Genomic DNA, 27,072 nt, shown 5'->3' on the forward strand with positions numbered 1-27,072 from the left:
GGCATTAATTCTGAAAGAAAGTATTTTTATGGGCGTGCGTAGTTCTAAATTATTTTGGTCACATGATGCGGGCAGTTGCTGGGGGTTAGAGGAGTACGAGCTTTGTAACAAGCTAACCTTTAGATTGCGTGACTTGGGTGACGAATCATTCGACCTGTCACGTCACCGAGACCACTGAAACATCATTATAATAGGGCTGATTATTGGATTAAAACAAACAAAAACGCGTACACAAAAACGAGAAAATGTAGATATTATTATCAAAAAGTTTATTGTTCTAAAAAAGACACTCATCAACAGCATTAAACCAACACAAGGCTTTTGAATCTCATCCAAGTCTCATGTCGAGTCTATGGTTATTGCTTGAAATCATTAAAATTCAAATTCCTTCATAAGGTCTAATTCGTAATTAGCATGTTTCGATGCTCCATGTAAATTTTATTTGAAGTTGTGCACCATAAATTGACTTTTCTTTGAAATGCTATTTCTTTTATACATCACAAAATAAGACAGGTCTGGTTATTATAATTGAATTGATGCATAAGAAAAACATTATTAAGAAAACTGTAGTTATTGTCCATTGAGTTATAATATTGCTCTAATGTAAGAATTTTTGGATTAGCTCCAGTTCTTGTTTTCGTGCTTGTGTCACTGCTGGAGGGTCCAGTGGATTGGAAGCTCTGAATATCAAAATTATATACATCAATAATTAATAAAACTGAACTTGTAATAATTATCAGAGAACATTGTGAAAACCAGCTTGAAGCAGATGCTTTTCTTTTAAACCTACATAGCAATCTACCAAAGGAGATCAGGAATCACTGATAAAAGTTTATCCTTCAGGAAAAAACCTAATAATAAACTAATAATAAATTCCAAAAACAAACAAATTTAAAAATGAAGGTTGCACATCAGGAAGAATGAAGGAAATCTCCAAATAGGAATTTACCACCCAATGTGCTCCAAGATCTCAGATAAAATTCCCTCAAACATCATCATATGTTTAGATATTGGCTAGAGTAGAGACATTGACCTTCTATCAGGAGGTAACTCATAGCTGACAATTTTCTTTATTCTCATTACCTGCCTGGCTTAACCTCTATAAGAAAAATGCATGGAGAATTTTCATATTGATCAATCTGGTCACTGAAAAAGTTAAAACATACCTCAGATCAAGATGGTGAGCTCCACCTTTGACCAGAAGTGCTACCAGTGTTGGTGAGACATCTTCTAACACCTAAAATACAATCAATACATTTTAAATCCAACAATCATCTATGATTCCATCAATAATGGAAGCAACAAGAGCTTTTCAAAAACCATTAACTTACCCCACCAGGTCTCCATGGATCCAGGTCACCATTGGAAAAAATAATATTAGAAGATGAAGATATATCTGAAAAACCATTTAATACAATAAAATGTCTTTTATTCTTGCACTACAATTAGGACTTCTCTGACCATAAAACTAGAATAAGGAAGAGTTCACAGTGACTTAAACACTAACCAAGAAACTCAGAAAACTGTGGTCACTGAAATAAGTGTGAAATACTATTGTATCAAGGAAAATAAATACATCAAGCATGAGAAATTTTCAATACAGACAGGAATCCTAGTTTTAAGATTTGTTTTCAAGTCTCATCTGATTAGTCATCGCACATTCTGGACTTTTTCCAGGTGTTTTAATTTTGACAAAAATTCTGGATCACTTTTAAAATCAAATACTGATATTGCTGCCATTCAGAAAGGAAAAGGGGTGGATCTATGGGAATGGGATTTGAAACAATTGTGTCACCCAATGCTTAGCATGATAGAGTCAAGATCACAAGGTCTGATTCAATCAAGCCCTGCTCAGCATCACAATCACATGCTGTGCACAACAATTGATTCACACTCATTCCTACCAGGAGTGCTTTTGGGTGGCAGTTGAGCTTACAAAGGAAATCATGTCAGGGAGAGTCAACAGCAATCATTTAACATCCCGTCCAGATGAAGTGGCAAAGGGAATGGTCAAGTCTTACCCTGTTTTTAGTGCCTGCCTTAATAAAATTCTTCCTTTTCAATCTAACAAGATCTCTTAATATGTATTTCAATGTCTCAAGGAAACCAACCTTTCCCCCATAACTGTATGGGTGCCCAGTTAGGTTGAGGTATCACACCCCATTTTTTCTGGCAGTATGTGGATATCATTTCTGGAGTCCATGGCAGAGGCGGAAACATGTCTGTCTTGTTGTTAGAACCAGCTGGAAGAGTGAGCTCAGCACAAGCCTGAAAAGATGAAATATAAATCTTATTTTGACAAATTGAAACAAACAAAATTCTTGAATAGTTCAGTGGACAGGCAAAGCTTGGATTATATGTGCCATTTGTTTCCTGAACATGAGCAGGCAAGAAAGGTTCATTCTTTATAGAAAGTGATTTGAGAAGGAAACTTCACATGGAATAATCACTTAAAAAATCTGGTAAGGTCATGTCAGCTCATAAGCCAGCCATTCTTTACATGCATATCCAATTATGATTTCATCTGGTTTCTCAGAAAGTACCCTTGCATCCCTGAACAGAAAGAGATCCTGATGAAGCATCTTACACAACACAGTGATTCCATCAGAGTTTAAACTGGCAGCTTTAGAGATGGAGCACAGCACACATAATACTTAGCCAATGATCCTAACTAGTTCCTATATCCCATGGAAACCATAGTTAACCCTGTACACCCTAACATCATTATGCATATTCTCCATACTGTTCTCTATACATTTCCTAGGTTCTAAGAAGGAGAATTTGTAAAACCATCAAGAACTTCATTAGTTGCTGATCATTTCCTTTATTCTCCTACCTTAAACATTTGATTCAAGGGATGGATTGTAAAGAGAAATTAGAACTGTGGACAAGCAGGATATGCAACCCAATACCTGATAGTCCCATGCAAGGCTGTCTGGACCCAGGCCACACCCAGTGGGGTCTGCACATTCAATGTACTCTGTATCTGGATCCAGACAAGTCAGTGTACCATTAGTGCCATTGTAGACTAATGCTGTGACCTCAGCAAGGCCTTCAACCTTGGATAATGCACTTGCCATCATTTTACATGCCAAGTTCACAGGATGCCCAGGAAGTGGAGCCAGGAAGTCTGTTGGGTAAGGATAATCACCCATGGCTAGGGTTGTGAAAGAATTGCGAATCCAGCCTAACATGTGAGGGATCTAAAATGAAAACAAAAAATAAATAATTGGTGAAACAATATATGGATGAGGGTCAGAAGGGAAGACATACAGCAAGATTTAGGAAGACAGTTGAGCACCAATGATAATAATTATAACATTAATTAAAATTAAATAATAATAATAATAATAATGATAAAAATAGTACTACTACTACTACTACTACTACCTACTATTACTAATAATGATAATAAACGGCAACAATAACAACAATGCTGGAATTCAGCAAAGGCACATCTACAAGAAAGCCCTAAATTCTGTTTTTCAGGTAAAATTTTAAACAAAAATCAAGCACAAACTCAAGCCACTTGCTCAAACTCACAAAATTAGCCATGTGTGACACCAGACTGAGAGTTATCAGGAAGAAATGGAAGAGTAACTGGGTGAGAGAGGGAGGGGAAACATAAGCTAAGTGAGAGGAGTAAAGTAGCACTAGTCTAGGAGCATGACCAAGATATCCGACCAGCCTGTGCCCAGACCTCTGCTGTTTCAGAGCACGCCAACAACATCAGACACCAACTGCTTTAGAATGAGGTTAAGTTGATTGATTGTGATCCTCACTGGTACACTCAAAGGGTCAAAGAGACAATTCATCTAAGACCTTACCCAAACGATGTCAACAGGGACAGTGGAATACAAAATCCTGAAGCGTGGATGCCCATTATAAAAAGAAAAAACAAAACAAAACAAAAAAAAAAAGCACAACCAGAGAGCCATATGACAGCAGACCACCAAGGGAACAACTCACAAACATCAAGGATCAAAACCCGCCAATCATAGAAGTGGAAAAAACCAACCAAATACAGTAGAGCATCCTGCTTTATAAAAAGACCTGAAACCAGTCGACCTTATCACCTGATGAAGACTAGCAGTATGCAGTCAAAACATTCTGATCTACATCATAAGTGATCACATTGAGAGACATACGATAATACTTTATTATTATAGCAATGATGTAGTAAATAGGCTAACAGATAGTTACAATGTAATAATAAAATCCTACTTCCTGTGACAAGTGATATCATAGTTTTTGAGTGATGACCAAATAATCCTTACCTGTTCTGTTGACTTAAGTGGTTTGCAGAGTTTAAATATTTTTGAGAGTTCAGCAAGTCCTATAAAATGAAGAAAGAATTTCAAATAAATTCAAACTGAAATAGAACTCCACACCAGTTTCAATCACAGAGAATTATTGATCTCCAAGTATAGAACATCAAGAACATCATGAACTGTCATTTGTACATGCCATAATGTAGGATGTAACCAGCCCCTTGTCATATTTGCCCATATAAATGAAAGTCACTCACTCAGACAGCTTGTTCAAAAAGAGTCTGATTCACTTACTTAATGTACTCCTTAATACTAACCCTTTACACCCTAACATTAGTAAGAATATTCTCCATACAGTTCTCTATACATTTCCTGAAGCACTAACAAGGAGAATTTGTTGAAAAATCAAGAGCTTTATAATTAGGTGATCATTTCCTTGATTCCTGTGACCTTAATGTTTGATTCAGGGGTGATATAATTGTAAGGAGAAATTATAAGCTGATCACTCTTAGGGGTTAAAGGGTTAAGGAAAAGAGGATGACACAGTAATGAGGCAATTTCCTCCTGCAATAATGCGGCACACTCATCCCTCACAATGGGAGTATTACCTGTTCCCCAGTCCCTTACCTAATACCAACATTCCATGTTTTCAACTTAAATGCAGTAAAAGATGTAAACCCCTTAATTTTCAAGATTTCTCCCTTGGAGTTCCTACTCATTTTCTTTTAAATTGTTAAGAGAGTTTAATATTAGGATAACACATTTGATATAACCTATTTTCGGGTTTTTATATTGTACATTAGATTTTGAGGGTTAAGCAACTCCATGGATTTCCTACAGATAACTCTGATTCATTTTACCTTCTGCACCTTGATTTTTCAGCATCTCAATCATTTCAAAAGCTGTAATAACATAACCTGGACAATTGGCATCAGCATTTAAAAAGTCCTTGGAAATAAATGACATAATTATATTACTAAAATCAACAATATAGACATAGAAACAAAAGTCTGGCCATGTTGCAATAATTTTGCAGTTATTGTTGAGAGTTTTTCTTTTGTTGATATCATTAAAAACAAACAGATATTTTAGATATCATCCAATAGGAGCAATAATGTCTAGAATTGAATCTAATAACAACTTGTTTTTTCATAATGTCCTCCATTACATTTCTCAGAAAGGAGAAAAATTACTGTGACTCTCTCAAATCTTTTACTATTGACAAATCCTGACCCTTTAACTCCCAGATCTCATTATCAATTCTCCTTACTATAAGCTATACAATTCTTATGATGTTACTTTGGAGAATTTCATGTTGGACCAACTGATAGTCTCCTCTTTGATATTTTTCTTCAGTCTTATCACTTGTCTACTTGATATTGTATTAATATTGTAAGGAGACATTTTGTTTTGGTCACTCATGGAAGTTAAATGTTTAGTGAATTAATTGTTTCCCTGATGTTATGGAGAGGGCGACTAATTATCAACCTGAACAAGAGATAAACCTGAAAAAATAGAAATGTCAAAAATAAAAAAATTACCATTACCTCTGTCACTGCAGTGAAGAAAAAGTCTCTTTCACTTCCACGGAAAGTGGTCATGTAAATTGGAGCACTGGCTGCCAAGGCAACATCTATCACATTAGGATATTTAAACCTCATGTAAGCACTCAGCATTCCACCATAACTGAAAACCAATCAAGGACAAATTAATGATACAGGATATTTCTTAAACTAAATGTAACAAGTCTCAGTTCAATCACTCTTCTTGGTCTCCAATCAGGACCTATATTTCCTTTGTGTGCACATTAAAAAATATCACATTTATGGTGCTGATCGTTTGTCAGCATATAATTTATTTTCAATATTTACTCATCCTCTGACACAATTCAAAATAATTTGGAATTTGTACTCATCCCGGAAGCGTTCAGATATTCAAATTTTGTATGGAAACAGACTGGAATCTTGTTATTGGAAAAGAGTTTAGACTCCTTGCTAAGATGTCTTTTGAAAGTCAAAAAAAAAAAAGGAAAGAAAGTCAATAATTGGTCAAAGCTCTTCACAGTCTTAGACATTGACAAGTTACTTGGAAACCAAATTATAACAATTATATTAATGTCGTAGTTTCTGTGAAGGTGATCTTAATTGCTGTAACTTTTCTTTGTTAAGTTATTTCAATGTACCTGCCACCAAAAGCAACAACCTTACTCTCTGTGGCTTTAAACTGAATCTTAAGATCAGTCACTAGGACAGCATAGTCTGCAAGGGCTTGCTCCATTGAAAGGTAACCAACTTTATCATGATCAAACGAGGATGAACCAAATGGAAGGGAATCTCCATAGTACCTCTAAAAAGGGTGAAGACAGAGTACAACAAATTATAGCTAGAAATCAGAGGATCAAACATTGAACATTCACACAAAGTATCCTTGTGTACTCACATGTTCACCAAAAATAACCAAAGCATTGAACTTCTGAGCTGCTTCAAAAACAAAGCCTGAGTTTTCCCAGAAACCAGTTATTGGTCCTTCATTGCCAGTGTAAAAGAAAATCGGTCCTTTTTCATCCCAGTATTGATCTGTGAAAAAACATTCAGCACTAAGTTTAACAAATGATTAACACTGAAAAGCTTTTCATGCTGTCACAAGTTGTATAAATCCTCATATGAACTTGAAGAGAAGTTTCAAGGCTGGTACTTCCAGGCATATGAAAGATAAAGTGAGAACTATGGAGGGATGGGTACAGCTGCTCATTTCTTTTCTTTACTTCAACGATTGCTTGTTTTTTCTCTTTCTTTACGAGCCAATAAGCACAACCACAAGAATATAGGCTGAAGGTTAGTGAAATCAGGTGCAGATTGAAATGGTATTTCATGGATGCCCCCTTCTTAAAAAAAAAACCCCAACAGCAGTCAGAAAACTAAAATGTGACTTGGTTACAACGTCCATTTAACAACGAATCCTTTGGCCCTGGGGAGGGGAGGGGGTCGTTAAAGCTTTAATGCTTCTAATTGAACTTCCATCACTTCTGTACCGCTTTAAATTAAATGACTCTGCTTCAAGAACTCAGCTTAGATATTCTCAGAAGCATTGCATATTTCTAAAATTCAACTGGGCCAAGCACTTTAAATCCATAGGGGAGAGTGGTGATTAATCGTTCCAAAAACTTACGTAATCTCACAGAAAGTGAACTTCAGAAATATACTTAAGAAAGCTTTAAGAAGGAGAGATAAAATTTAACCAGGCTCTGCGACAAAATGAACAACATCGTGCAGCTTCACCTCCAAAGTTCCATCCGTGTCAGAAATTATGGTGAGCGCCTTACCTGTATAGAGATATCGCTGTTTAAACGTGACCTTATTGGCTTGAACGAAGTTGAAATGATCGAGATCTTGCTCTAAATAAGCTGTCTTGTAAGGAACTGTAGCCCCCACAAGGACAAAAAGAGAGGAAACCACAAGAAGAAACTCCGAGCAGCCAGCCATCTTTGAGTTATTAAAGATAAACCTACACGTGAGGGTCTTGTGACAAGCTAACTGGCCTTGAAGAATGTCCGAGTCCGCGTGACCATTCAACCTGTCACGTTACGAAGACCGATAAAACATCACAGTAACACGGCGGATCATTTAATTATTACATCGGAGAAGTATCCTAGTTGTCGAAGGAGAATATTCTCTATTCCAGCGCTTTTTCTACTGGTTAAAACTTGAAAGAAATACTGTAACAATTGCTTACTCCACTTTTTTAGGAGTAAGGTGGAGTGGCAGGATGGGGAAAGGGGGGGGGGGGGAGTGGGGGGGCGTTACGGGACTAATGAGGCTGCCAAAGAAATTTTATCCAGAATTTCTGATTGTCTGTGGGTCAGATATCCAACCCTACCTCAGCACTCCTTCCCCATCCCTTCCACCCCAGCTTGCTTTATTGATCACATGAACTCATTCACGTGTGAAACAAACCCAAGGTGAAAACAGGTAGTACTAACCCTATACAAGGCAGTCTCGTGCTTCAGTCCCTATAATCACTCCGCTAAACAATTGAAAACTTTGAATCTTCTATGTGGTTATCGCTGTTAAATCAAGCAACCAGGATCAGTTTCCTTCCCACCTTCCCATAGGTCCCCCACAACCATTTTTGATATTTGACAATTGATAAGATGTTACCCAATCAAAAAAAAAAAAAGGAAAGAGAGAAAGAAATAAAGAAAGAAATGAAAAAAACGCAGTCTTGGAGTTAGAAGAGAAAACCAAAGAAAAATGAAATAATTGCACATTCTGTACCACTTATTGTCAAAATGTTTTCACATCAGGAGAAAAAAAAGTTGAAAAAAAGGAATGAATTTTTCTGAACATGTATTTTACCATCAAATAGCCATTTTTGAGGGTTGGTTTCACTGAAGCAAAAGAGATTCCTGACAACTTATTGAGGCATGTTCACCATTTAACATTTAAGACTCTGAGCTGATATCCCTCCTAAAAAGGGAGGAACTTATGAAATCACATGGCTTAGAAAGACCAACCCTTCTCTTCCCTTCCAATTTCAAAATTCTTTATCACTAATATTTTAAGAATATCATAAAAACCCAGCCCCTCTCAACTTATGGGCAGAACATGTTTCCAGATATGGTTAACAATAAAGTTTGAAGCTAGAGATCCAAGAACTACAACCACAGTTGTTAAAAAAGTACTTCATTTCTAAAAAGAACTTTAATGATATGAAATGTAATGAATATAGGGAAATTGAACCCTCCTTTGTACCCTCAAAGTGTGTGAGCAGTGGAGCTGCAAGCCATAGATAAAAGTTGCAAAACTGTAACTTTTCTTCTTCAAGACAAAATGAAATTATTTACAAAATCTAGAGGTCTACTGATTTGAAACTCAAATGTCAAAACATAAGGTCAGAATTTTAAGTGGCCAAATTATCTATATTTTGCAACAAGTCACACTGTGATAGTGTGGAAAAGGAGCCAGACTGCAATGAGTTAAGAATACCCCACAAAAATCTACCAAAGGATGTCTTACCTATTATCATATGTAACAAGAAAACAAGGTCTTATCTTAACCCTTCAAGTCCGAGAAGAGACCAAAATGCAATTTCTCTTTACAATATCAATACAATATCTTGATCTTGAGAGTAAAAAGGTTAAAAATATGTTTGCATTGTTCCATTGAAAAGATGGAAACAAATAATTCACTTAACTGTGTAGCCTTGGTCAATCTAACCTAAAACTTTGCAGTTTCAACATACAGCTGTAAAATGCTTGAGAAATTTCTTTTCTTACTGTTTTTCTTGACTACATATGTTGATTAAAATTCATCTGCACTAAACATTAACAACTGAAATAGAAAATGTATTTCATAAAAAGGGTCTTCAGTTAAAATTCTCTTTTAACCATCTTAAATGAAACATGATCTTTAGTTTGTGACCTAACATGAGTATAGAGATCACATCATGAATATCAGTGCAAGAACAATCAAACACCATTAATACAAGTGTATCTTCAACCTGAGTTTCAACCAAGCACATGACACTCACTGGATACCTGAGTGCATGTAACAAGACATTTAGTAAATAGCAGTAACTATTACACCTTTCTTTCTAAAAGATGAGTCAATTAAGACAGGAAGGTCTTTCTCAAAGTCTCTCCTCTAACTGAATTGTACAGCCACTTGGCCATGAAAGGTTTGGGTACTAGACTAGGCATTTCCTATTTTATCAAATCAGCAAAATGAGGTGAAGTATGCTTAGCACACAAAGCCTGGGTGTTTTTCTCTGATACTGATTACCACTGTGCTATGAAATAAATGAAGTATCAGTTGAATTTTTCTTACTTTTCAATCCTAGAAAATTGACTAAAGTTAATGAAAAAAAAGTATAGGCAGTCCACAGTCCTTTTTCTTCCTTTTTCCAGGCTTTGTAGTTAAGCATTTTGATTTTAACAGATATCTACTATCCTACTATTGGGAGAGCTCAACAGTATTTGTCACAGAAAAGGGGCTTGCGTTAAGTTCCTTCTTTCAAGAAATGTGATGTAATTACAACCTACATGGCAAGGTTAAAAGAGAACATATCAACAAGATTCCCTTCCCTGCCACTTGTTCAAGCCATTTCAATCTTTCATTGCAATGTCTCCCTGCAAAGGAAGCCACTGATTTCAAGAGCTACGGGGTGAACCATATAGCCACACTTGGAGACCATATTGGTGCCACAGATTAGGTAGAGGTTGAAGCTCTTAAGTCTGAGTAAGAACACCTCAAGTTCATTGCACAGGATTGCCACAGCCAGGGAATACTCTGACTGAGTGGTTGCTAACCAAGATATGCAGCATTTCATTACTCAAAGTAATGTTTCCAAACCTGGTGAAGTTGTCTGCTGTAGCCCAGAGCCTGTCTGTGACTAATGCCTGGCCAGAAAGCGGTGCAAGCGATTTGAAGTGGATTAAGACAAGGCTTCAAAATTCATTGAAAGATGACATGCTTGACTCCTTGTTACAAATTTCCATCAATGGGCCCCTGTATCAAAAGCAAAAGATGTAATAGAACAAGCAGTTAGACTCAGTTGCCAATTATCAATTCACACCCGCCAATGCAGAATTCCACAAAAATGACAACTTGTCAACTTTGAGACAAGGCAAAACCACTTGACACTTAACACCATGTTCTTTGCTAATTTCATAACAATGTCTAATAATTGTTTTTGCCCTATTTTATTTTCATTACTTTTTGATTGAGAGAGTTAAAAAAATGAGCCTCAGAGTGCATTTCCGAGGGTCTAATTTTTAAAAAATTTTCTGGGGGAGCATGCCCCCAGACCCCCCTAGGGGCTCAGGCCCTACGGGCCTTCGTTCACACCCTTTGGCCATGTATAGACCTTGGGTTTTACACCTGCTTCTTACATCTGAATGAGCTCTCTCCACTAATTTATCAAAATGGAATCAACTACTTACACTGATCTACCAAATGTCTCTAGCTAAAATACTTTCACTCTTTTCATTTCCTTCACCAAAGATATTTACTTCAAGGCTAATTGCAGTTGATGACATCTTTGTTACCAAAGCATCAACCAGTCCATGTACCCAGTCTTCATACAAGTTATTCCAGTTACTGAGTTTAAGGTTCAGGGTAACAACTGATGTGTTCTTTGCCAGACCATCAGCCAGAATACATGTCCACTCTCCTCTAATTTCACTGTAATTGTTGACTGTAAGGCTCAGCGTAGTCAATGACGTGTTTTTCCCCAAACCATCACCTAGACCACCTGTCCACTCTCCTCTCATTTCACTGTAATTGTTGACTGTAAGGCTCAGCGTAGTCAATGACGTGTTTTTCCCCAAACCATCACCTAGACCACCTGTCCACTCTCCTCTCATTTCACTGTAATTGTTGACTGTAAGGCTCAGCGTAGTCAATGACGTGTTTTTCCCCAAACCATCACCTAGACCACCTGTCCACTCTCCTCTCATTTCACTGTAATTGTTGACTGTAAGGCTCAGCGTAGTCAATGACGTGTTTTTCCCCAAACCATCACCCAGAACACCTGTAAAATGTCCTCTCATTTCACTGTAATTGTTGACTGTAAGGCTTAGCGTAGTCAATGACGTGTTTTTCCCCAAACCATCACCCAGACCAAGTGTCCACACTTCTCCCATGTAACTGTAATTGTTGACTGTAAGGCTCAGCGTAGTCAATGACGTGTTTTGCCCCAAACCATCACCCAGACCAAGTGTCCACTCTTTTCTAATGTATCTGTAATTGTTGACTGTAAGGCTCAGCGTAGTCAATGACGTGTTTTGCCCCAAACCATCACCCAGTCCACGTGTCCACGCTTCTCCCATGTAACTGTTATTGTTGACTGTAAGGCTCAGCGTGGTCAATGATGTGTTTTTCCCCAAACCATCACCCAGACCAAGTGTCCACACTTCTTCCATGTAACTGTAATTGTTGACTGTAAGGCTCAGCGTAGTCAATGACGTGTTTTGCCCCAAACCATCACCCAGACCAAGTGTCCACTCTTTTCTAATGTATCTGTAATTGTTGACTGTAAGGCTCAGCGTAGTCAATGACGTGTTTTGCCCCAAACCATCACCCAGTCCACATGTCCACGCTTCTCCCATGTAACTGTTATTGTTGACTGTAAGGCTCAGCGTGGTCAATGACGTGTTTTTCCCCAAACCATCACCCAGACCAAGTGTCCACACTTCTCTAAAGCATCTGTAATTGTTGACAGTAAGGCTCAGCGTAGTCAATGACGTGTTTTTCCCCAAACCATCACCCAGTCCACGTGTCCACGCTTCTTCCATGTAACTGTTATTGTTGACTGTAAGGCTTAGCATAGTCAATGACGTGTTTTTCCCCAAACCATCACCCAGAACACCTGTAAAATGTCCTCTCATTTCACTGTAATTGTTGACTGTAAGGCTTAGCGTAGTCAATGACGTGTTTTTCCCCAAACCATCACCCAGATCATCTGTCAAATCTCCTAATATGAAACCGTAATTGTTGACTGTAAGGCTCAGCGTAGTCAATGACGTGTTTTTCCCCAAACCATCACCCAGACCACCTATGTTTTCAAGTAAGTAAATGTTATTGAATACAAGGTTCAATGTAGTTACACACTCATTTTTCGCCAAACCCTCAAAGAGGTTGCATTTCCAGTCTTCACTGATGCTGCCAGGGTTGTTTATGCTCACATTAAACTTTGTTACACAACCATCCTTAACTTTGGCAAATACCGGTGTAATTGGTGAAGAATCATCTGTAGATAAACAAACCTCTCTGCAAATCTTGTTGCCTGAATTAAAGGAATGAACATTAAATGCAAAAAAATATATCTGGTCGCTCGATAGCCTTTGAAGAGTTTTCTTTCCGTCTCCCATCACCTCCCCCCGAATGTCAATACTCAAGTAAGACAGGGTGTCAAGTTTGTTAAAATGCCTAAAAAGACAGTCAGCAACGCTATCAGTTATTCTTCCGTTCATATTCAAATTGACACATGAAGCCGATGAAGCTATGAGGAGTTTACATAGATCAGTTGCTCCACTGCAATCTAACTCTCCCCAAATGTTGACAGTTACTGAATGTAGTTTTGAAGCTGAAATGTTTTCTTTCAGGACAGGGCAAAGGAAAGCTACCTGTGAATTTCCAACCATGCCAGTAATATCTGGATACACTGTAAAGGATGTGGTTGACTTTGTTGCAGACTGTAGAGTCCCACAAATATTTGCCCAATTTGTAGGAAGCTCACCAAACACTTTTAATTGCAGAGACTCCAAAGACCTGTTTCCTAAAAAGCCTTCTTTTAACAAACTCAAACCACTGTGGCTGAGTTTTCCACAAAAAATGAGTGCAAGGGACTTCACGGGAGAAGAATTTGCCACAAGTCCTTCACTAACAGAAGTTGCTAATGAATCATGCATTTTTCCACCAACAGCAAGGCTTTGAGATGTAAGTGATCTGTTCAATAAAATCTTTCTTAAAAGTTCTGCTTCAGTTTCCATCCATGGACCAAAAGTCTTGAGTACAATGGAAGTCAGTGGCGTATCTGCAGATAGTCCCTTGTCAAGTATGGCAACATATTCCTCTAAAAACTTACAAGGCAGTTGAAAAGTTATGGTTGTCAAGGTCTTATTTGCAGCCAAGCTGTCACTGATAGCAACAACTTCTACTGAGGAAATATTGGAACAAGTAACCTCAAGAGTAAAGGAGTATGCAGTTGAGTCCACTCTGAGTACTCTACACAAAAGAGTTGCAATCTCCGCTATCATAAACCTAACGGAAAAGGAAAGCGTTTGTAGACTTGTGTTGAATGCCACGAAATCAGCTAGTAGGTCATTATTTACATTGGCCCGAACATCATCAAAAACACTTCTTATTGCTAGATGAACAGGAAGCTGTAACTGCGAAGAACTTGTGCAGGCATTCAAAATAATGAACCACTCTGTTGTTCTTCCCGTAGCTGATAAGTCAATAGTTATGGTCTGTGGAAACGGAATAGAGGAACAAAGAGCCATTGCCACTTTTTCATAATTTCTACTCTCACTGAAACAATCATGGAAGAAAGTGGCCTCTACCTCAGAGCACTTGTGCCAGTCCCAGTTTTCATCCTTAAGCTTCTTGCCAATCTGTTCAAAAAGAAGATCAGCTTCCTCACCCAGAATACCTGACATGAAGATGAACACTTGTCCGTACATCTCCAGATACAACTCAGAAAAATCAGTCTTTTGTTTGAAAAGCATAATATTATGTGCTAGATAAAATGCAGCCAGATACTCTTGAAATGTCTTGTGAAAGAAGAAATACTCATGCTGTGGGTTAATCTTCCGTAAGCTGGCTTCCTTGAACACAAGACCAAGTTTGCGAGCTGCAAGACTCTCATGTGTAGATTCAAATTCTACCAACTCTTTTTCACGAAACGAAATTCGATCTTCTTCCAAGCATCTCCAAGCTAACTCTCCAAGAACTAGCAAACTGTCTTCAAAGTGCCTTGTTAGAGCTTTGTCATCAGCAGGAGCCTCCAGATTGTGCTTGGCACAATATCTTCGTAAAAGGCAACAAACAATTATCTGGTAAAGTTCAGAGCGATAAGATGGCAGTTCTCCCTCGTGGTCCTCAAACACAATGCAAAGGAGTAACAAATTCAGTGGATTGTTCCATAATGCATCAAGGAAAGAGTTTGTTTGCATTTCTGTGATGAGCCTCTCTCCATTTGACACATTCTCAGGACCTGTATTCTTAAAATGCTTCCTTATATAACTAAAAGCATCTTCTTGTGTAAAGCCTTCAATTTGTAAAAGCATATCAAAGTTCACCTTTTTCCGCACAACAATTCCTCTTTCCTGGCGTGAAGTGGCTAAGACATAGCAAAATGGAAAAATCTTTTTTTGAAGCAATTTAACCACACAACTTTCTGACATCTTAGGTAACTCATCAAGACCATCCAAAATTATTAAAACTTTTTCTTGGAAATGGAAATCTTCAATATAATCAATAAGCTCTTTCTTGATAGCTTCTGCATTCTTCTTACTTTCAGGTAAAAGTTGTGTATCAATGGCCTCTATTATGTCTCCATGAATATCACGGCATTTGAGAAGTAAAACTACTTCAAATTGAGGAAAGGAATCCACCTTTGAAGTTGCCTTATTAGCCCAATCATGTGCAATTTTAAGACAAAAAGTTGTCTTGCCCATTCCAGGGCTCCCTTCTACAAGCACAATGATATCTCCATTTTTAAAAATTTCAGACATGTTCACTTCATTGTTTTCTAGCCGGAAATCTCGTTTTCTTCTTCGCAAAATTTTCAATCTTGTGTAGACATCTTCCAAAGGCAACCGAATGGTACTATCCCAGAAGAGTGGTTTCAACTGAGATCGTCTGTTGTACTCCTCTTTCAGAAGTCGGCAAACGATACCAAGGCAGTTACCTAAAAATGAAGAAAACAATTCTTTAAACAATTCTTACCAAAAGCATGTGGAGTCCTTCTATGTTTGAAAATTTAAAAGAACATTTAAAACTTTCAAGAATCCAGAGTAAGGCTTCACCATGCATGAGAATGATATTCTCCATGATGTGTTTTTTTAAAAAGCCATTTAAAATATCAAGATTTAAGAATCCTTCCCAGGAGACTCTGAGAAGGACTATGTGACAAAGCACTCTAGTGCAGAGATAAGCAAACAATTTGAATCTAGGAGTAACAGTTACCAATGTAAACTGATTGTCCATGTAATTATTAGCTGTTTTAAGGAATATTACCTATAGGTGGAAATACATGACTGCGGTAAACCAGTTTGAATTTGTTTATCAATTATTCCAATAAATTGTAAACCCAAGAGTGTGTAGATGATCCTGTAATATTCTTGCGAAAGTCAGAGAGATTGACAAACAAACATACAGTTAGATCAGGTGAGAAAACCTGAGCCCTATTTGAACTACTGATTTACACTACAAACTCCTGATAAAGCAAAATCACTATAATTGCCATAAATCACTGATTATTGATCACAGAAATAACTGTAAGTAGCCCTATAACAGACCTCTCTGGTATGTAAGCTCTGGTTGGATTGAGGTGGTGGCAGGAGTTAAACACTGATTCTGTTGCCCAAATGGAGGTGATAAACCATGACTAAAAGAACCTTTAAAAGGAAAAAAATGTTAATAAGTAACACTAACAAATTAATTATCCTAGGTAATTATCACACTGTACCAATACAAAATATTGATTTTCAATATTATCATAATGATTGTAATAAACACTCAAAAAGATTTTTTAGGGCCAACTGTTATCAAAGTTTCAGGTAAAGACTTAACAGGCTAATTTACAAACAGGGATATTTATGAACTACTGTAAATTGACAATTATTCACCAGAGGTGAAATGAATATTGTTGAATAATACCCTACACAAAGGTGAGGGGGTTATTCAACAATGTTCACTGAGCCTGAGGCAAATGGTTGTTTTAGTGTGATTTCTTAGGTGCCTTCAAATTATGTTGTATTAGTTAATTTATGTAAATAAAGAAATCATGGAACATATTTTATTGCAATTGTGTTGATTACTCATATCAAGATATACAGGCAGTTTTAACAAGTTTATTTAATTCAATCAGAAAAAACTTCAAACCTTACTTTTCCAAAAGCCAAACTCATTAGAATCTTTTATTCTTTTCATAATTAAATTTTCTTCTATTGCGTTTATTGCTTCCTTTTAAAAAAAAAAATTCAAAAAAAGGCGGAGTGGCCATTTTGAAATTTAGTAACACTGCTATAATCCCCTTGTGCGAGGTAATTATAAGCAGATATGATCAAATTCTCAAGCAATCAGAGCACGCATATCTCTACAATCAGCCAAGCAATTGTACTAATATATAAATATTTTGATCCAGTATCAAATTCTCCAAAATATAACCATGAACAGAAGTGAAAATAAAGCTAAGAAAAAAAGATTCAAGCTTGTACAGGAGCTGGACCCTTGACCACTGTGATTCTGGTGCAGTGCTCTATCAACTGAGGTAACATTAACCAGCTGGCTAACAAACCAACTCATGTTTACTTCTTTTGTGTTTACTATACACATGTGATGGTTACCATGCAGTTGTCTGTTCTTAAACAGGACATAAGGTATAAAAGAAAAGTTAAAAATTTGAACTATTGTTTAACCTGACCACTTTTTTCAGACCAAAACAGTTATTCAGTTAGACAAAGGGTCTATTAGTCAGCTCTGCAGGTCTACTCACTTTGAGTGTGACTTTCCCAATGAATGGGGTCTTCATTTCTACCAATATCTGAAGCAGAAGGAGATTGACTGTGCCCTGATGACAAATGAGGTAACCCACAACCAAAAGAAACTATTATTATTATTATTATCATTATTATTATTATTATTATTATCATTATTATTATTATTATTATCATTATTATCATCACTAGTACTATCATCATATGATAATTTAACCACTTTAAGCAATGTAAAGAGTCAATAGGGTATATGGGAACAACTCTTTCTGGTAATAATAATAATAATAATGATAATCATTATCATTGTTATTAATGTTATCATCATTATTACTATTATCATTATTATAAGTATTAACCACTTTAAGCAATATAAAGAGTTGATAAGGTATATCTCTTTTCAGTGAGTAGCTGTAAGAAAATTTTAATGGCCAAAACTGTAATACCTAACTGGTAATTGCTTCTCAAACTGCTACCGTGTCAGCAAGCAAGGCAAAGAAGCAAAAGAGTAACTAGGACTACAAAACCCAGTCAAACTGCAATAGTCTAACAAGCTCCCAACATACAGTAGTTGCCAACTGCTAAACAATATCATCCTCACTGTTCTGTAAAAAAAAAAATTCCATTTACTCTCCCATCTTACCATGAGGATGACCTCTCTGATGAACAAGTCTTCTGCAATATGTTGAACTGGCCCCAGCAAATGAGTTTTGATCACGCTCAGTAGACAGATGTCTCTTCTGTCCTGATATGAGTAAGATACCAAACGTACCAATTAGACACTTTGGGGTTAAAGTAAGATACAGTTAAATCCTGATACCTCAACCCATCACTAACTCAAACCTCCCTCCTGGATAACCTTCATACATTTACTACAATTTTACCCTTGGTAACTCAAATCCTCAATAACTTGAACTTTCCACTAACTTGAAGAAACTTTAATTTGTTTCCCAGCTGTCAGGTCATACTCTATATATTTTTACACTCCATAACTCAAACCACATTGAGCCACTTGTGTCACATCAAAACAAATAATAAATGGCACTCCAAAACATTTACGTTGCCTGTTTCCTGCTGTAATTTTAGTTTTCCATTTTCACTTGAATTCTCTGTAATTAAATTCACTTAAAATATGTACTATATGAATTGACAAAATGGTAGACACCCTTTCCCTTATTTTCAATTCCCTTGAAGAATTGAGTTATTGGCATTCAAATGTAATAAATATGTATGTAAATGAACTTTCTCATCTCACCATGGAAGTCTAAGAAATAAATCCCATTAAGGGTACTCTACATGTAGTATTTGACAAAAGATCTAACCAGAGCCATAGCCGATAAAAAGCTAGTTATCAGTCATTATTACTAACAGTAACTGCAATTTATTCTAAAAACAAATTATCACAAAATTTCTGTATTAACTCTGTGCAAGGTTTGACTACCTTGGAAATTGAGATTTACTAAGGGTGCACCAAGATTCCCCTGACTATAATCCACAGCTACAGGAGCAGGCAAGCCATAGCTTGAGGAACCTTTCAAAATAAAAGCAAACCACAAGTTAAACCCACAAATATCACAAGACCAGTGAAATGGATCAACAAAACAAACAGTACATGTACAAGTTAGAGAGGTCTGTTCACATCACAGATAAATCAAAACAGTCAGTTCTGCAAGCTTTTATGAAATGATAATTCATATATAAATGTACAGCTTGTAGCTGTATAGGAGTTAAACACACTTGGAGAATGCACTCAGATATAATAATTCAAATATCTTGTTTGCAAATTTCATGGATAGGCCAATTTTTAAATGTGTTATGTTCTGATCTATACCTTGCAAGGGTTGAAGGCTGACGTAGTGTATTTCATGGACATGTCCCAGCACAAGATGCTTGCTTTGGTCAAATGGACAATCGGGCTTGATAATTACCTCACTATGGCCTGGAAGACTACTAATCACATGAATGGCTATTTGATAACAGTTTGCTGCAGCCCAGAGAATCACATGATCACCCCAAGTGCCATCTTGTTCCATGTCTGTTAAGTAACCACCCCACGCTGTGTGTCTATCAACAAAATGAAACAGATCTGTTCCATCCACCTTTAAGAGAAAGTCCAACAAGATAACATGTAATATTAATAGCAATAGAGTTTCTTGTAATGATTCAGTATGGTAATATTTTCATATAATAGGTATTACCTTCAAAAATATTCACAGATGAATACAAGACTCTTTAGTAACTAGGCTAATAGTACTCCCTGTATACGTTGAATTGAGTAAGTTTTACAACTAACATCATGATATATAATCTTTAAAATTCTAATAGCAAAAAAGGATTAATCTAAATGAATGATTATAAACAAATTCATCAGCTTGCCACAGTTGTTCTAAAAAAACATAGTAATAAGTTAAAACAAAAAAGAAGGACATTGTTATGAAACAAAGACAAGTTGTCCTTTCAAATTGTGTCAACTACAACTTCATGTATCATACATGTACACTGAAGACCTTGAAGATGTTCTAATAATAATTGCTCACATTTAACTTGAATGTGGAGCAGGAGATACATTTGTAGTATCTGTTCTAGACATTACATGTACTTTACCAAATATACTCACCTGTTTTGGGTGCTCTCTTAGATACTGAACTAAGGACCGCCTCAATTCAAAATGATGGATCTTTACTCCTTTGACAGTCTCCAGTTGCTCTGACAAGGCATAGAACATACAATTCCCTGACCCTTGATTGTCAGAAATTTTATAGCCCTTTTCTGAAGCAATCTTCTCTAAGTTTGAGAGTGGGTCTGTGTTGCTGCTGTTCTTATATCTACTGGCATTCTTTTGCCCCTGTTGAAGGTTACGGATGACTTGTTCATTCCCACCTAAAAGAAAAACAACTTAATGATCATTACTTTATTCTTATACATGTACATGACAGGTTGCTGACAAAATCATGGCATATGACGTAAGAGTAAAACAGAAAGAACTACACAGGTTGAGAATTGAATATTTGGGAACAGAGGGAACAAGAGGATTTTAATGAAGGGGGTAAGTTTCTAAAGCAACTTTGCTGCTGCATTGAAAGAAGAGTATAACAGGGTAATTAAGTATTATAAACTGAGTTGATAACGTAAAATGGCCTCTGTAAAGGCTTTTAAAGCCGACATTTTGTACAGGTTTCCCTGTTTTGAGCATCATTCACACAAAAGACTTGGCATGGAACTCTGACCCTGTTATACTCATCCTTCATTCCTTGTAATCTAAAAAAGGTCAATCTAAATTAAGACACCAACCAAGTTGACCATGCTTGTTCAACGTTCAACAGTACCTGCTTTACATGTATGTCTTGGGTAAAATAACTACAGAAGGTATTTCCCATGCAAATGCACTTTACCAAGTACATATTTCAAAACTCTGAAACACTGTTCCTAACCTTGTAGGTAAGATTATTACATAACAAGTAAGTTCACCTTTCCTGAGTATTCACTATTTTAAACTAATTGTTTGATTCAGGTCTATAAAAAATTATGGTAACCATAGGTCCAAGCTGACCCAAGGCTGATTCAACTTTTTACCAGTATACCTGGTTTATCAGTTAATAGACAAGTTAAGGCTGTAACATTTAAATTAAAGTAAATTTACCAAAGACAAGGTTCCTCATCTTTATCACAAGACTCTTACAAGGCTCCTCCCAGGTATACTTCTCCAAGTACTTTTCACGCAGAAGACTTGACTCTGAAAGTCGCACTTCTCTCTTTTTCTGACGGACACGCTTAATTTCTCTGGCCCAGTCTTTAGGATATTCAGAGTCTACCACACTCTGTGAGCCTAAAAGCACTTGCTTCAGAGCTTCTCCAAGTCCTGAATTACCACTGACAAGTACAGGCAGACCAGCAGATAATGCTTCCAGAGCTTTTATTCCAAAACCTTCCATCCTTGATGGCATTATTGCAAGATCCACTTCACAGAATAAGTCAGCCAGCACTTCTCTGCTATCATCAAAGCTACGAATGATAAGCTGATTACGACTAATACCATGGTGGAGCAACTTATCTGCTACAATATCTCCTTTACCTCCAGCTGCGCAGACAAACTTGAGTTTGTAAGATTCATCTTTCAACTCAGCAATTGCTTTGGCAGCTATATCGTACCCTTTGACATTGAAATCTTCACAGCTGTCACCACTTCCAATTACAAGAATAAAGAATGTTCTTCTTTCTTTAGTTGCTTGCTTTACTTCCAAAAATTCAGAGAAAATGCTTGGAGTAAGGTCAAAAACATTTTCCTCTTGTTTAACTGGACAAAGGTAACGCTCATAAACTTCTGCCAGCTTGGGTCCAATTGTGATAACTTGATCAGCCATTTTACAGAGTTGGATTTCTGTTTTTTGCATTTTTTCACCTTCTGAAATGTTTTTGTACATTCCATCTTCTTCATGAGCAGAGTGAACAACTTGAATCCATTTGCAATGACTGTAATTAGGATTTTTCTTGAGGAGTGGAATTAGTTGGCCAAGGTGAACTCCATGACTAATGACACAGTCCATTGTATGGTTTCTTGGCGGAGATGACAGGCAAAGAACTGGCTCTAAACCAGGAGTTTTATCTGCTTCAATGAGCTTCACATTATGACTTTCAGCACTGCTCCTGTCCTCTCCACTGCAATTTGGAAGCAAGATACTAACATCCACATTTGGGTGTTTAGCTAACTGGATGGCCAGCTCTCGGTTGATAGTTGACAAGTCCCCATCAGTTGATGATCTCCACTCACTACTTAGCAAAGTGACTTTCAGTGTCCTACTTTCCTGGTCTTCCTGTGATTTAGAGGCTACATTGGGAATGGTGGAATCCTACAACAACAAAACAAGAATGGTATTGACAATAAGCTGTAAAACAATAATAAATCACAATAATGGATGTCCACTCGATATGTAATGTCAATTCTTTTGTAAACTTGCAGTTGAGTTTTATCCTATGCCAAAGAGTCAGATACATGTAGATTGAGACAAAGTTAAACCAGGAAAATGTTAAGTTGCTTCAGAAATCTACACTGATAACAACCATTACAGTTACAAGGAAAGTGAAAATTATCCTTTAAGGGTCTTCCTCTTCAACTCACTTTGAAATTGGTACATGTGGTTTCATTGCAGACATTTAGGTGAAAAAATAAGGGGATAAATTAATGTTTTTGTCAAAATCAAAGTTTTGTATTTGTAAAAGATTTAGATTCCTCTTACTACCTTTTGTAGCCTTGACATCACAGGAAGCTTTTAATTTTGAAAAATTATGCTGGAAAAAAACAATACAAAATGTGAGTTTACTGAGTCTATTTAATAAGCTTTCTATTTCCTCTTAGATTGTTGTCAAGACCACTTAACCCTTTAACCCCTAAGACCCAATTTTTAATTCTTGTCTCTAGCTGCTATACATTTCCTTGTGAATTAGTTTGGAGAATTTGCTGTTGGATGAAGACAACAACTTCAACCTGATAAGTTGGAGAATTCTCATGAACTTTTTGCTGTATAATGTATGGATATGATAAGGAGAAGTTACATGTTAATCACTTCTAGGAGTTAAAGGGTTAAGGCAGAAGCAGAGGCTAACTTGACCTTTTTGGGAAGCCTTCATTTTCTCATATATTTGAGATCATCATTTAAGTTGCCAATTTGTAAAATGTGATGATTGGAAAACGGCCCACTTTCAAAATTAGAAATTTTGTTTCCAAGGACAAATCTTGCAGCAAATAGAGATAAGATCCTGTTCTAATGGTGTTTGCTGTTCATGGGGTATTTCCTTTAGATGACATTTCTGACGCATCCATTTCCTAAGTAACAATGTGATAACGAAAAACAAAGCACTAACTGATCATGGATAGAACTCAGGAAAGAGCTCTACAGTAGCTGACTACTTACACTTTCCAAGCAATGAAAACACAAATATATTTTTTTACCCTTTTATTCTACGAATTTGGATATTTCCCATTTTTGGAATGCATTGCAACCATAAGCAAGCGAACAACCACACATTTTATTTTGTCACACCATGTTAGATTGAAAGTTGCTAATTCCCACACCATGTCATATTTTTGTGGTTCCTGGTGGCAAGAAACATTTACAGCACAGTATACCACGGTCTGTGAAATCTTCCAAATGAGAAGGTATGGGATTGTAAAATTGTCAAAATTGAATATTACTCAGCAAACTGCTCTGAAAATCTTTATCACCATCATCTTTGTGCATGTGCCAAACCATTTTAAGTAGTACTAAAAATTAACTTGGATTTAGAGAAGTTTTTTCTCCAAAATGGCCTTCAAAACACACCCCCTGATTTCATGAAATTCCACAAATTCCAAGGCACTGAGCAAAATAAAAGTTTTTTCCCAGATATGTGTAAAAAATCATATATCCTATGTGACAATTTCAGGCCATTCCTGCAAATCTGTCAGTAAATTTTTCATTAATGATTTGAGACAAAATTTACTGTATTTAGTGTTTGGTACCACCTTAATTTGGTTTTGGAAATGTACCTCAAAGTAGGCACTGTACAATGATATCATTTCCTCTCAAATACAGACATGTAAGAACAATTTCAATGAAATCAGAACATACCAATAGCAAGTCATCTGACCACCACCTTCTTCATACATCCTAAACAGATAGAGAAAATAAAAGAAAGAATGTTTAAATAAATCACCTATTCTGCATTTGGAAAGGCATGTTATAAAAGTCAGAGATTGTGGAAAGAGAGCCATTTATGTTTATGATAAGAAAAAATTATCAAGATTTTCAATGAATTAAATTTCTTTTTGACCTGTGGATGAAATTCAATTGCAGAAATGATCTTTAAAGGTACTACCTTGTAATTTAAGCAATTGCAGAGATCAGGATTCTACTGAAGCCGATAAAAGACAACCCCAATATATTTTTGAAATCCAAAACATAGTTTATTGTAGTTTAAAAGTTTTTCAAGTCTAAAAAACAAGTATGAATCCTGATTGAAATGTTGGATCCGTCAATAATTTTGAAAACCCAAAAATACTTTGCGATCCAATAATTTTTGTCATGAAATCCAAAAAATGTTTGAAATTGAAGTTTAATAATTTCCTGCAGAATATGCTCTGAATGAACTTGACTTCTCCTTTAAAACTTCAACTGACTGAACCTTCTTTTCAAAGTCCTCAGTAATGCTTTAATCAATTTAAAGTTTCAACATCCCTCCCACCCCCTGACAACTCCTCAAGCATTTGCACTTTTGAAAACTTCATACCTTTAAACACCTCCATACTAAAAAATTAAACATGTCTATTTTGCAGGAAAGACTTGACAGTTCTGGTTCAAATTCCTCACCCCATCCAGGCAAGATTCAAATTCCCCAACCCCCCTAAAGGGTGAAAAAGAAACCTTTTTAGCCTGTTATGGCTCAATAAGAAACAAGGAATCTGCTTTTTACCAACCAACCTGATGACATAATAGCATTCTAAAACTAGGAGACATATACATTTGTGGAGTGGTTGGCCACTAACATCCATAGAGGCTGGATCATTTAAAAAAGTTATCAAGTGATTTCAGACAAGTCCCCAGAGCAGATGTTTCCTGATTCACTCCAAAGTAAATCATGAATCAGCAATGTGAAAGGTGTGAAAAAATTACAAACAAGATCGACATATAGGGAAATGCAAATGCACTTAAAGACATAAAATGGACACTGAATATGACTGAGAGAAAGGTACATCCATAATCAATGTCACAAAAACCATCCTCTCATCAAACCCCAAAAATAATGTCACAAAGTGCATGATTACATGAGATGATTGAACCAAAAAATATTTACATGTTTGCCTTATCCATGGAGTTAGTACTGACAAAAGATTTTTCACATGAGCCCTTCCTAAATTCTGAGCAACACATGACCAGCAACCAGGGCACTTTCTGAACCTTTTACACCCTAACATCAGTATGCATATTCTCCATACTGTTCTCTATACATTTCTTATGGTGCTAACAAGGAGAATTTATTTAAAGATCAAGAGCTTCTTTGGATGGTGGTCATTTTCTTTATTCTCATGACCTCAATGTGTGATTCAGGGTGATATTGTAAGGAGAATTTAGATGTTAGTCACCCTTAGGGGTTCAAGGGTTAAAGCAGGAAGAGAGAAAGGACCCTAGAAACAAGGTTGGGTCTTTCATTCCTGTAGAGGGATCTGATTACAATTTTTGATATGATGTTTTATTCAAGATATTTTGGTTTGAAAATGAAAATCTAAGAAATGTGAGGTAGTGTAAGTCAGATATTTATCAGCTAAAAGAAAACACTGTAAAACCCTCAAAGATTGTGAAAAAGTTACCTTGTCAAACAGCTGAGAAACATATTAAAAAACAAGTTATTTCTGTAGAGGTTTAGCTCAAGAGTACAATTTAACTTTGAACATGGACATCTGTTCTGGAATTGTTCCAAATATAACTTTCTAATTTCACACTGAGACAATCACAGTTTGTGACACAACCCAGAAGTTTATTCACTCTGCCTTCTACTTCAGGAGTGAGCTGCTGATTATGGAAAATAAATTCATATTTTAAATGAACAGATCATCCTCCACAGATGTTAGCCTACATGTGGCTGTACCCTCCCCCTCAAAGTGAAACAGCACAAGCAAGGGAACAGGAGGGAAGCAAAGGAGGGTTCCCTTGCTTCCATTTCGCCTTGGCAGGGGAAGGGTATAGCAACACAAATGTCTTCATTGAGATGCAAATTTAAACTTGAAACACATTTCTCGTGCGCGGATTACTTAGCATTTCAACAGAACGAAGTTCCACAATCTTAAAATTAAAGCGTTCCACATACAACGGCTAATCCGTCAGTTATTCGGACAAGTGGACCGAAAACGTACACAATTCATGGTACCACGTTTCATGGTACCATCTCCCTTATAACACCTCACAGTTGTAAAGACGTGCAATGCAACGAAAGCACGAACAATGCAAATCCAGAGACGAAACGCACATTTTTTTACGCACACTTTTCAAACATTAATTTAGGAAAGTTTAACAAAATTCCCTTATTGAATGGGCTTCTTCAGAAGAAGTAACCTTGAATTAGCAAAGAAGAAGAGCTTTATGCCAGTTTAATTTCCAGTCGGCGCAAACGTTGCAACCTCAGCACATTTGAAAGGCCTCCCGAACGCTGGAATCTGATATTTCAAATTTGTATGTTTTCTCACGATAAATTGCTTGAGAACAACCTACACATTTCAAGATACCAAAGGTATCTTCGCATCTGGAAGTGGCGTCGAACAGGTCCTGAAACGTAAAAAAATCGTAATTCCTCAATCGAATACCTTTGATAACTGGCGCGCATGTAAACTGTTGCTGATTATTGCCAGTGGTTTTCACTGCTAAAAGCCTCTAAAAGGTATGACCACAACTTCTCCAGTGAACCAATCCCTTGAAGACATGATTACGAGCTGAAGAAATATTGAACTCAACCCATGATTGACGCAAACGCTCCCTGGCAAGAAGTCAACTCAGTCGAAGATAACCTTTCGGCATTAATTCTGAGAGAAAGTATTGTTATGGGCGTGCGTAGTTC

General features: G+C 36.7%; 2 protein-coding genes across 4 annotated transcripts; both read right to left on the minus strand.

The window, feature by feature from the left end:
• Window positions 1–254: 254 nt before the first annotated feature.
• Window positions 255–8,010, minus strand: LOC131793086 (dipeptidyl peptidase 2). Its single transcript, XM_066159589.1, has 11 exons — window positions 7,594–8,010; window positions 6,711–6,847; window positions 6,454–6,617; window positions 5,819–5,957; window positions 5,132–5,219; window positions 4,278–4,336; window positions 2,913–3,203; window positions 2,112–2,268; window positions 1,332–1,396; window positions 1,167–1,237; window positions 255–680 (listed from the first exon to the last, which is right to left on the minus strand). Exons 1-11 carry the CDS (start codon window positions 7,751–7,753, stop codon window positions 599–601), a joined length of 1,413 nt encoding a protein of 470 aa, XP_066015686.1. The 5' UTR covers window positions 7,754–8,010; the 3' UTR covers window positions 255–598.
• Window positions 8,011–8,936: 926 nt separating this feature from the next.
• Window positions 8,937–27,040, minus strand: LOC136277457 (uncharacterized). 3 transcript variants are annotated; one of them, XM_066159579.1, is made up of 12 exons: window positions 26,822–27,040; window positions 24,096–24,134; window positions 22,728–22,776; window positions 21,131–22,337; window positions 20,108–20,370; window positions 19,322–19,589; window positions 18,932–19,021; window positions 18,134–18,235; window positions 17,493–17,567; window positions 16,294–16,392; window positions 11,281–15,683; window positions 8,937–10,777 (listed from the first exon to the last, which is right to left on the minus strand). In XM_066159579.1, the coding sequence occupies exons 3-12, from the start codon at window positions 22,743–22,745 to the stop codon at window positions 10,754–10,756; spliced, it is 6,549 nt and encodes a 2,182-aa protein (XP_066015676.1). In that variant the 5' UTR covers window positions 22,746–22,776; window positions 24,096–24,134; window positions 26,822–27,040; the 3' UTR covers window positions 8,937–10,753. The 3 variants fall into 3 exon arrangements, with proteins under 3 accessions (XP_066015676.1, XP_066015675.1, XP_066015677.1); XM_066159578.1 differs by having other exon boundaries at window positions 11,212–15,683; XM_066159580.1 differs by lacking the exon at window positions 17,493–17,567 and having other exon boundaries at window positions 11,212–15,683.
• Window positions 27,041–27,072: the final 32 nt, after the last annotated feature.

The sequence above is a fragment of the Pocillopora verrucosa genome, chromosome 12 (genome assembly GCF_036669915.1).
Source record: "Pocillopora verrucosa isolate sample1 chromosome 12, ASM3666991v2, whole genome shotgun sequence".
Classification (NCBI taxonomy): Eukaryota; Metazoa; Cnidaria; class Anthozoa; order Scleractinia; family Pocilloporidae; genus Pocillopora; species Pocillopora verrucosa.

Excerpts from the sequence above, each read along its gene's own strand:
- LOC136277457 (XM_066159578.1), bottom strand. Across the intron at positions 19,590-20,107 it reads TAAGAGAGCACCCAAAACAG|GTGGATGGAACAGATCTGTT; the intron begins GTGAGTATATTT and ends TTTCTCTTAAAG. Across the intron at positions 19,022-19,321 it reads CAGCCTTCAACCCTTGCAAG|GTTCCTCAAGCTATGGCTTG; the intron begins GTATAGATCAGA and ends TTATTTTGAAAG.
- LOC131793086 (XM_066159589.1), bottom strand. The coding sequence starts at position 7,753 with ATGGCTGGCTGCTCGGAGTTTCTTCTTGTGGTTTCCTCTCTTTTTGTC. Across the intron at positions 5,958-6,453 it reads GTTGTTGCTTTTGGTGGCAG|TTATGGTGGAATGCTGAGTG; the intron begins GTACATTGAAAT and ends ATTGGTTTTCAG. Across the intron at positions 5,220-5,818 it reads TCTTCACTGCAGTGACAGAG|GACTTTTTAAATGCTGATGC; the intron begins GTAATGGTAATT and ends TTTATTTCCAAG.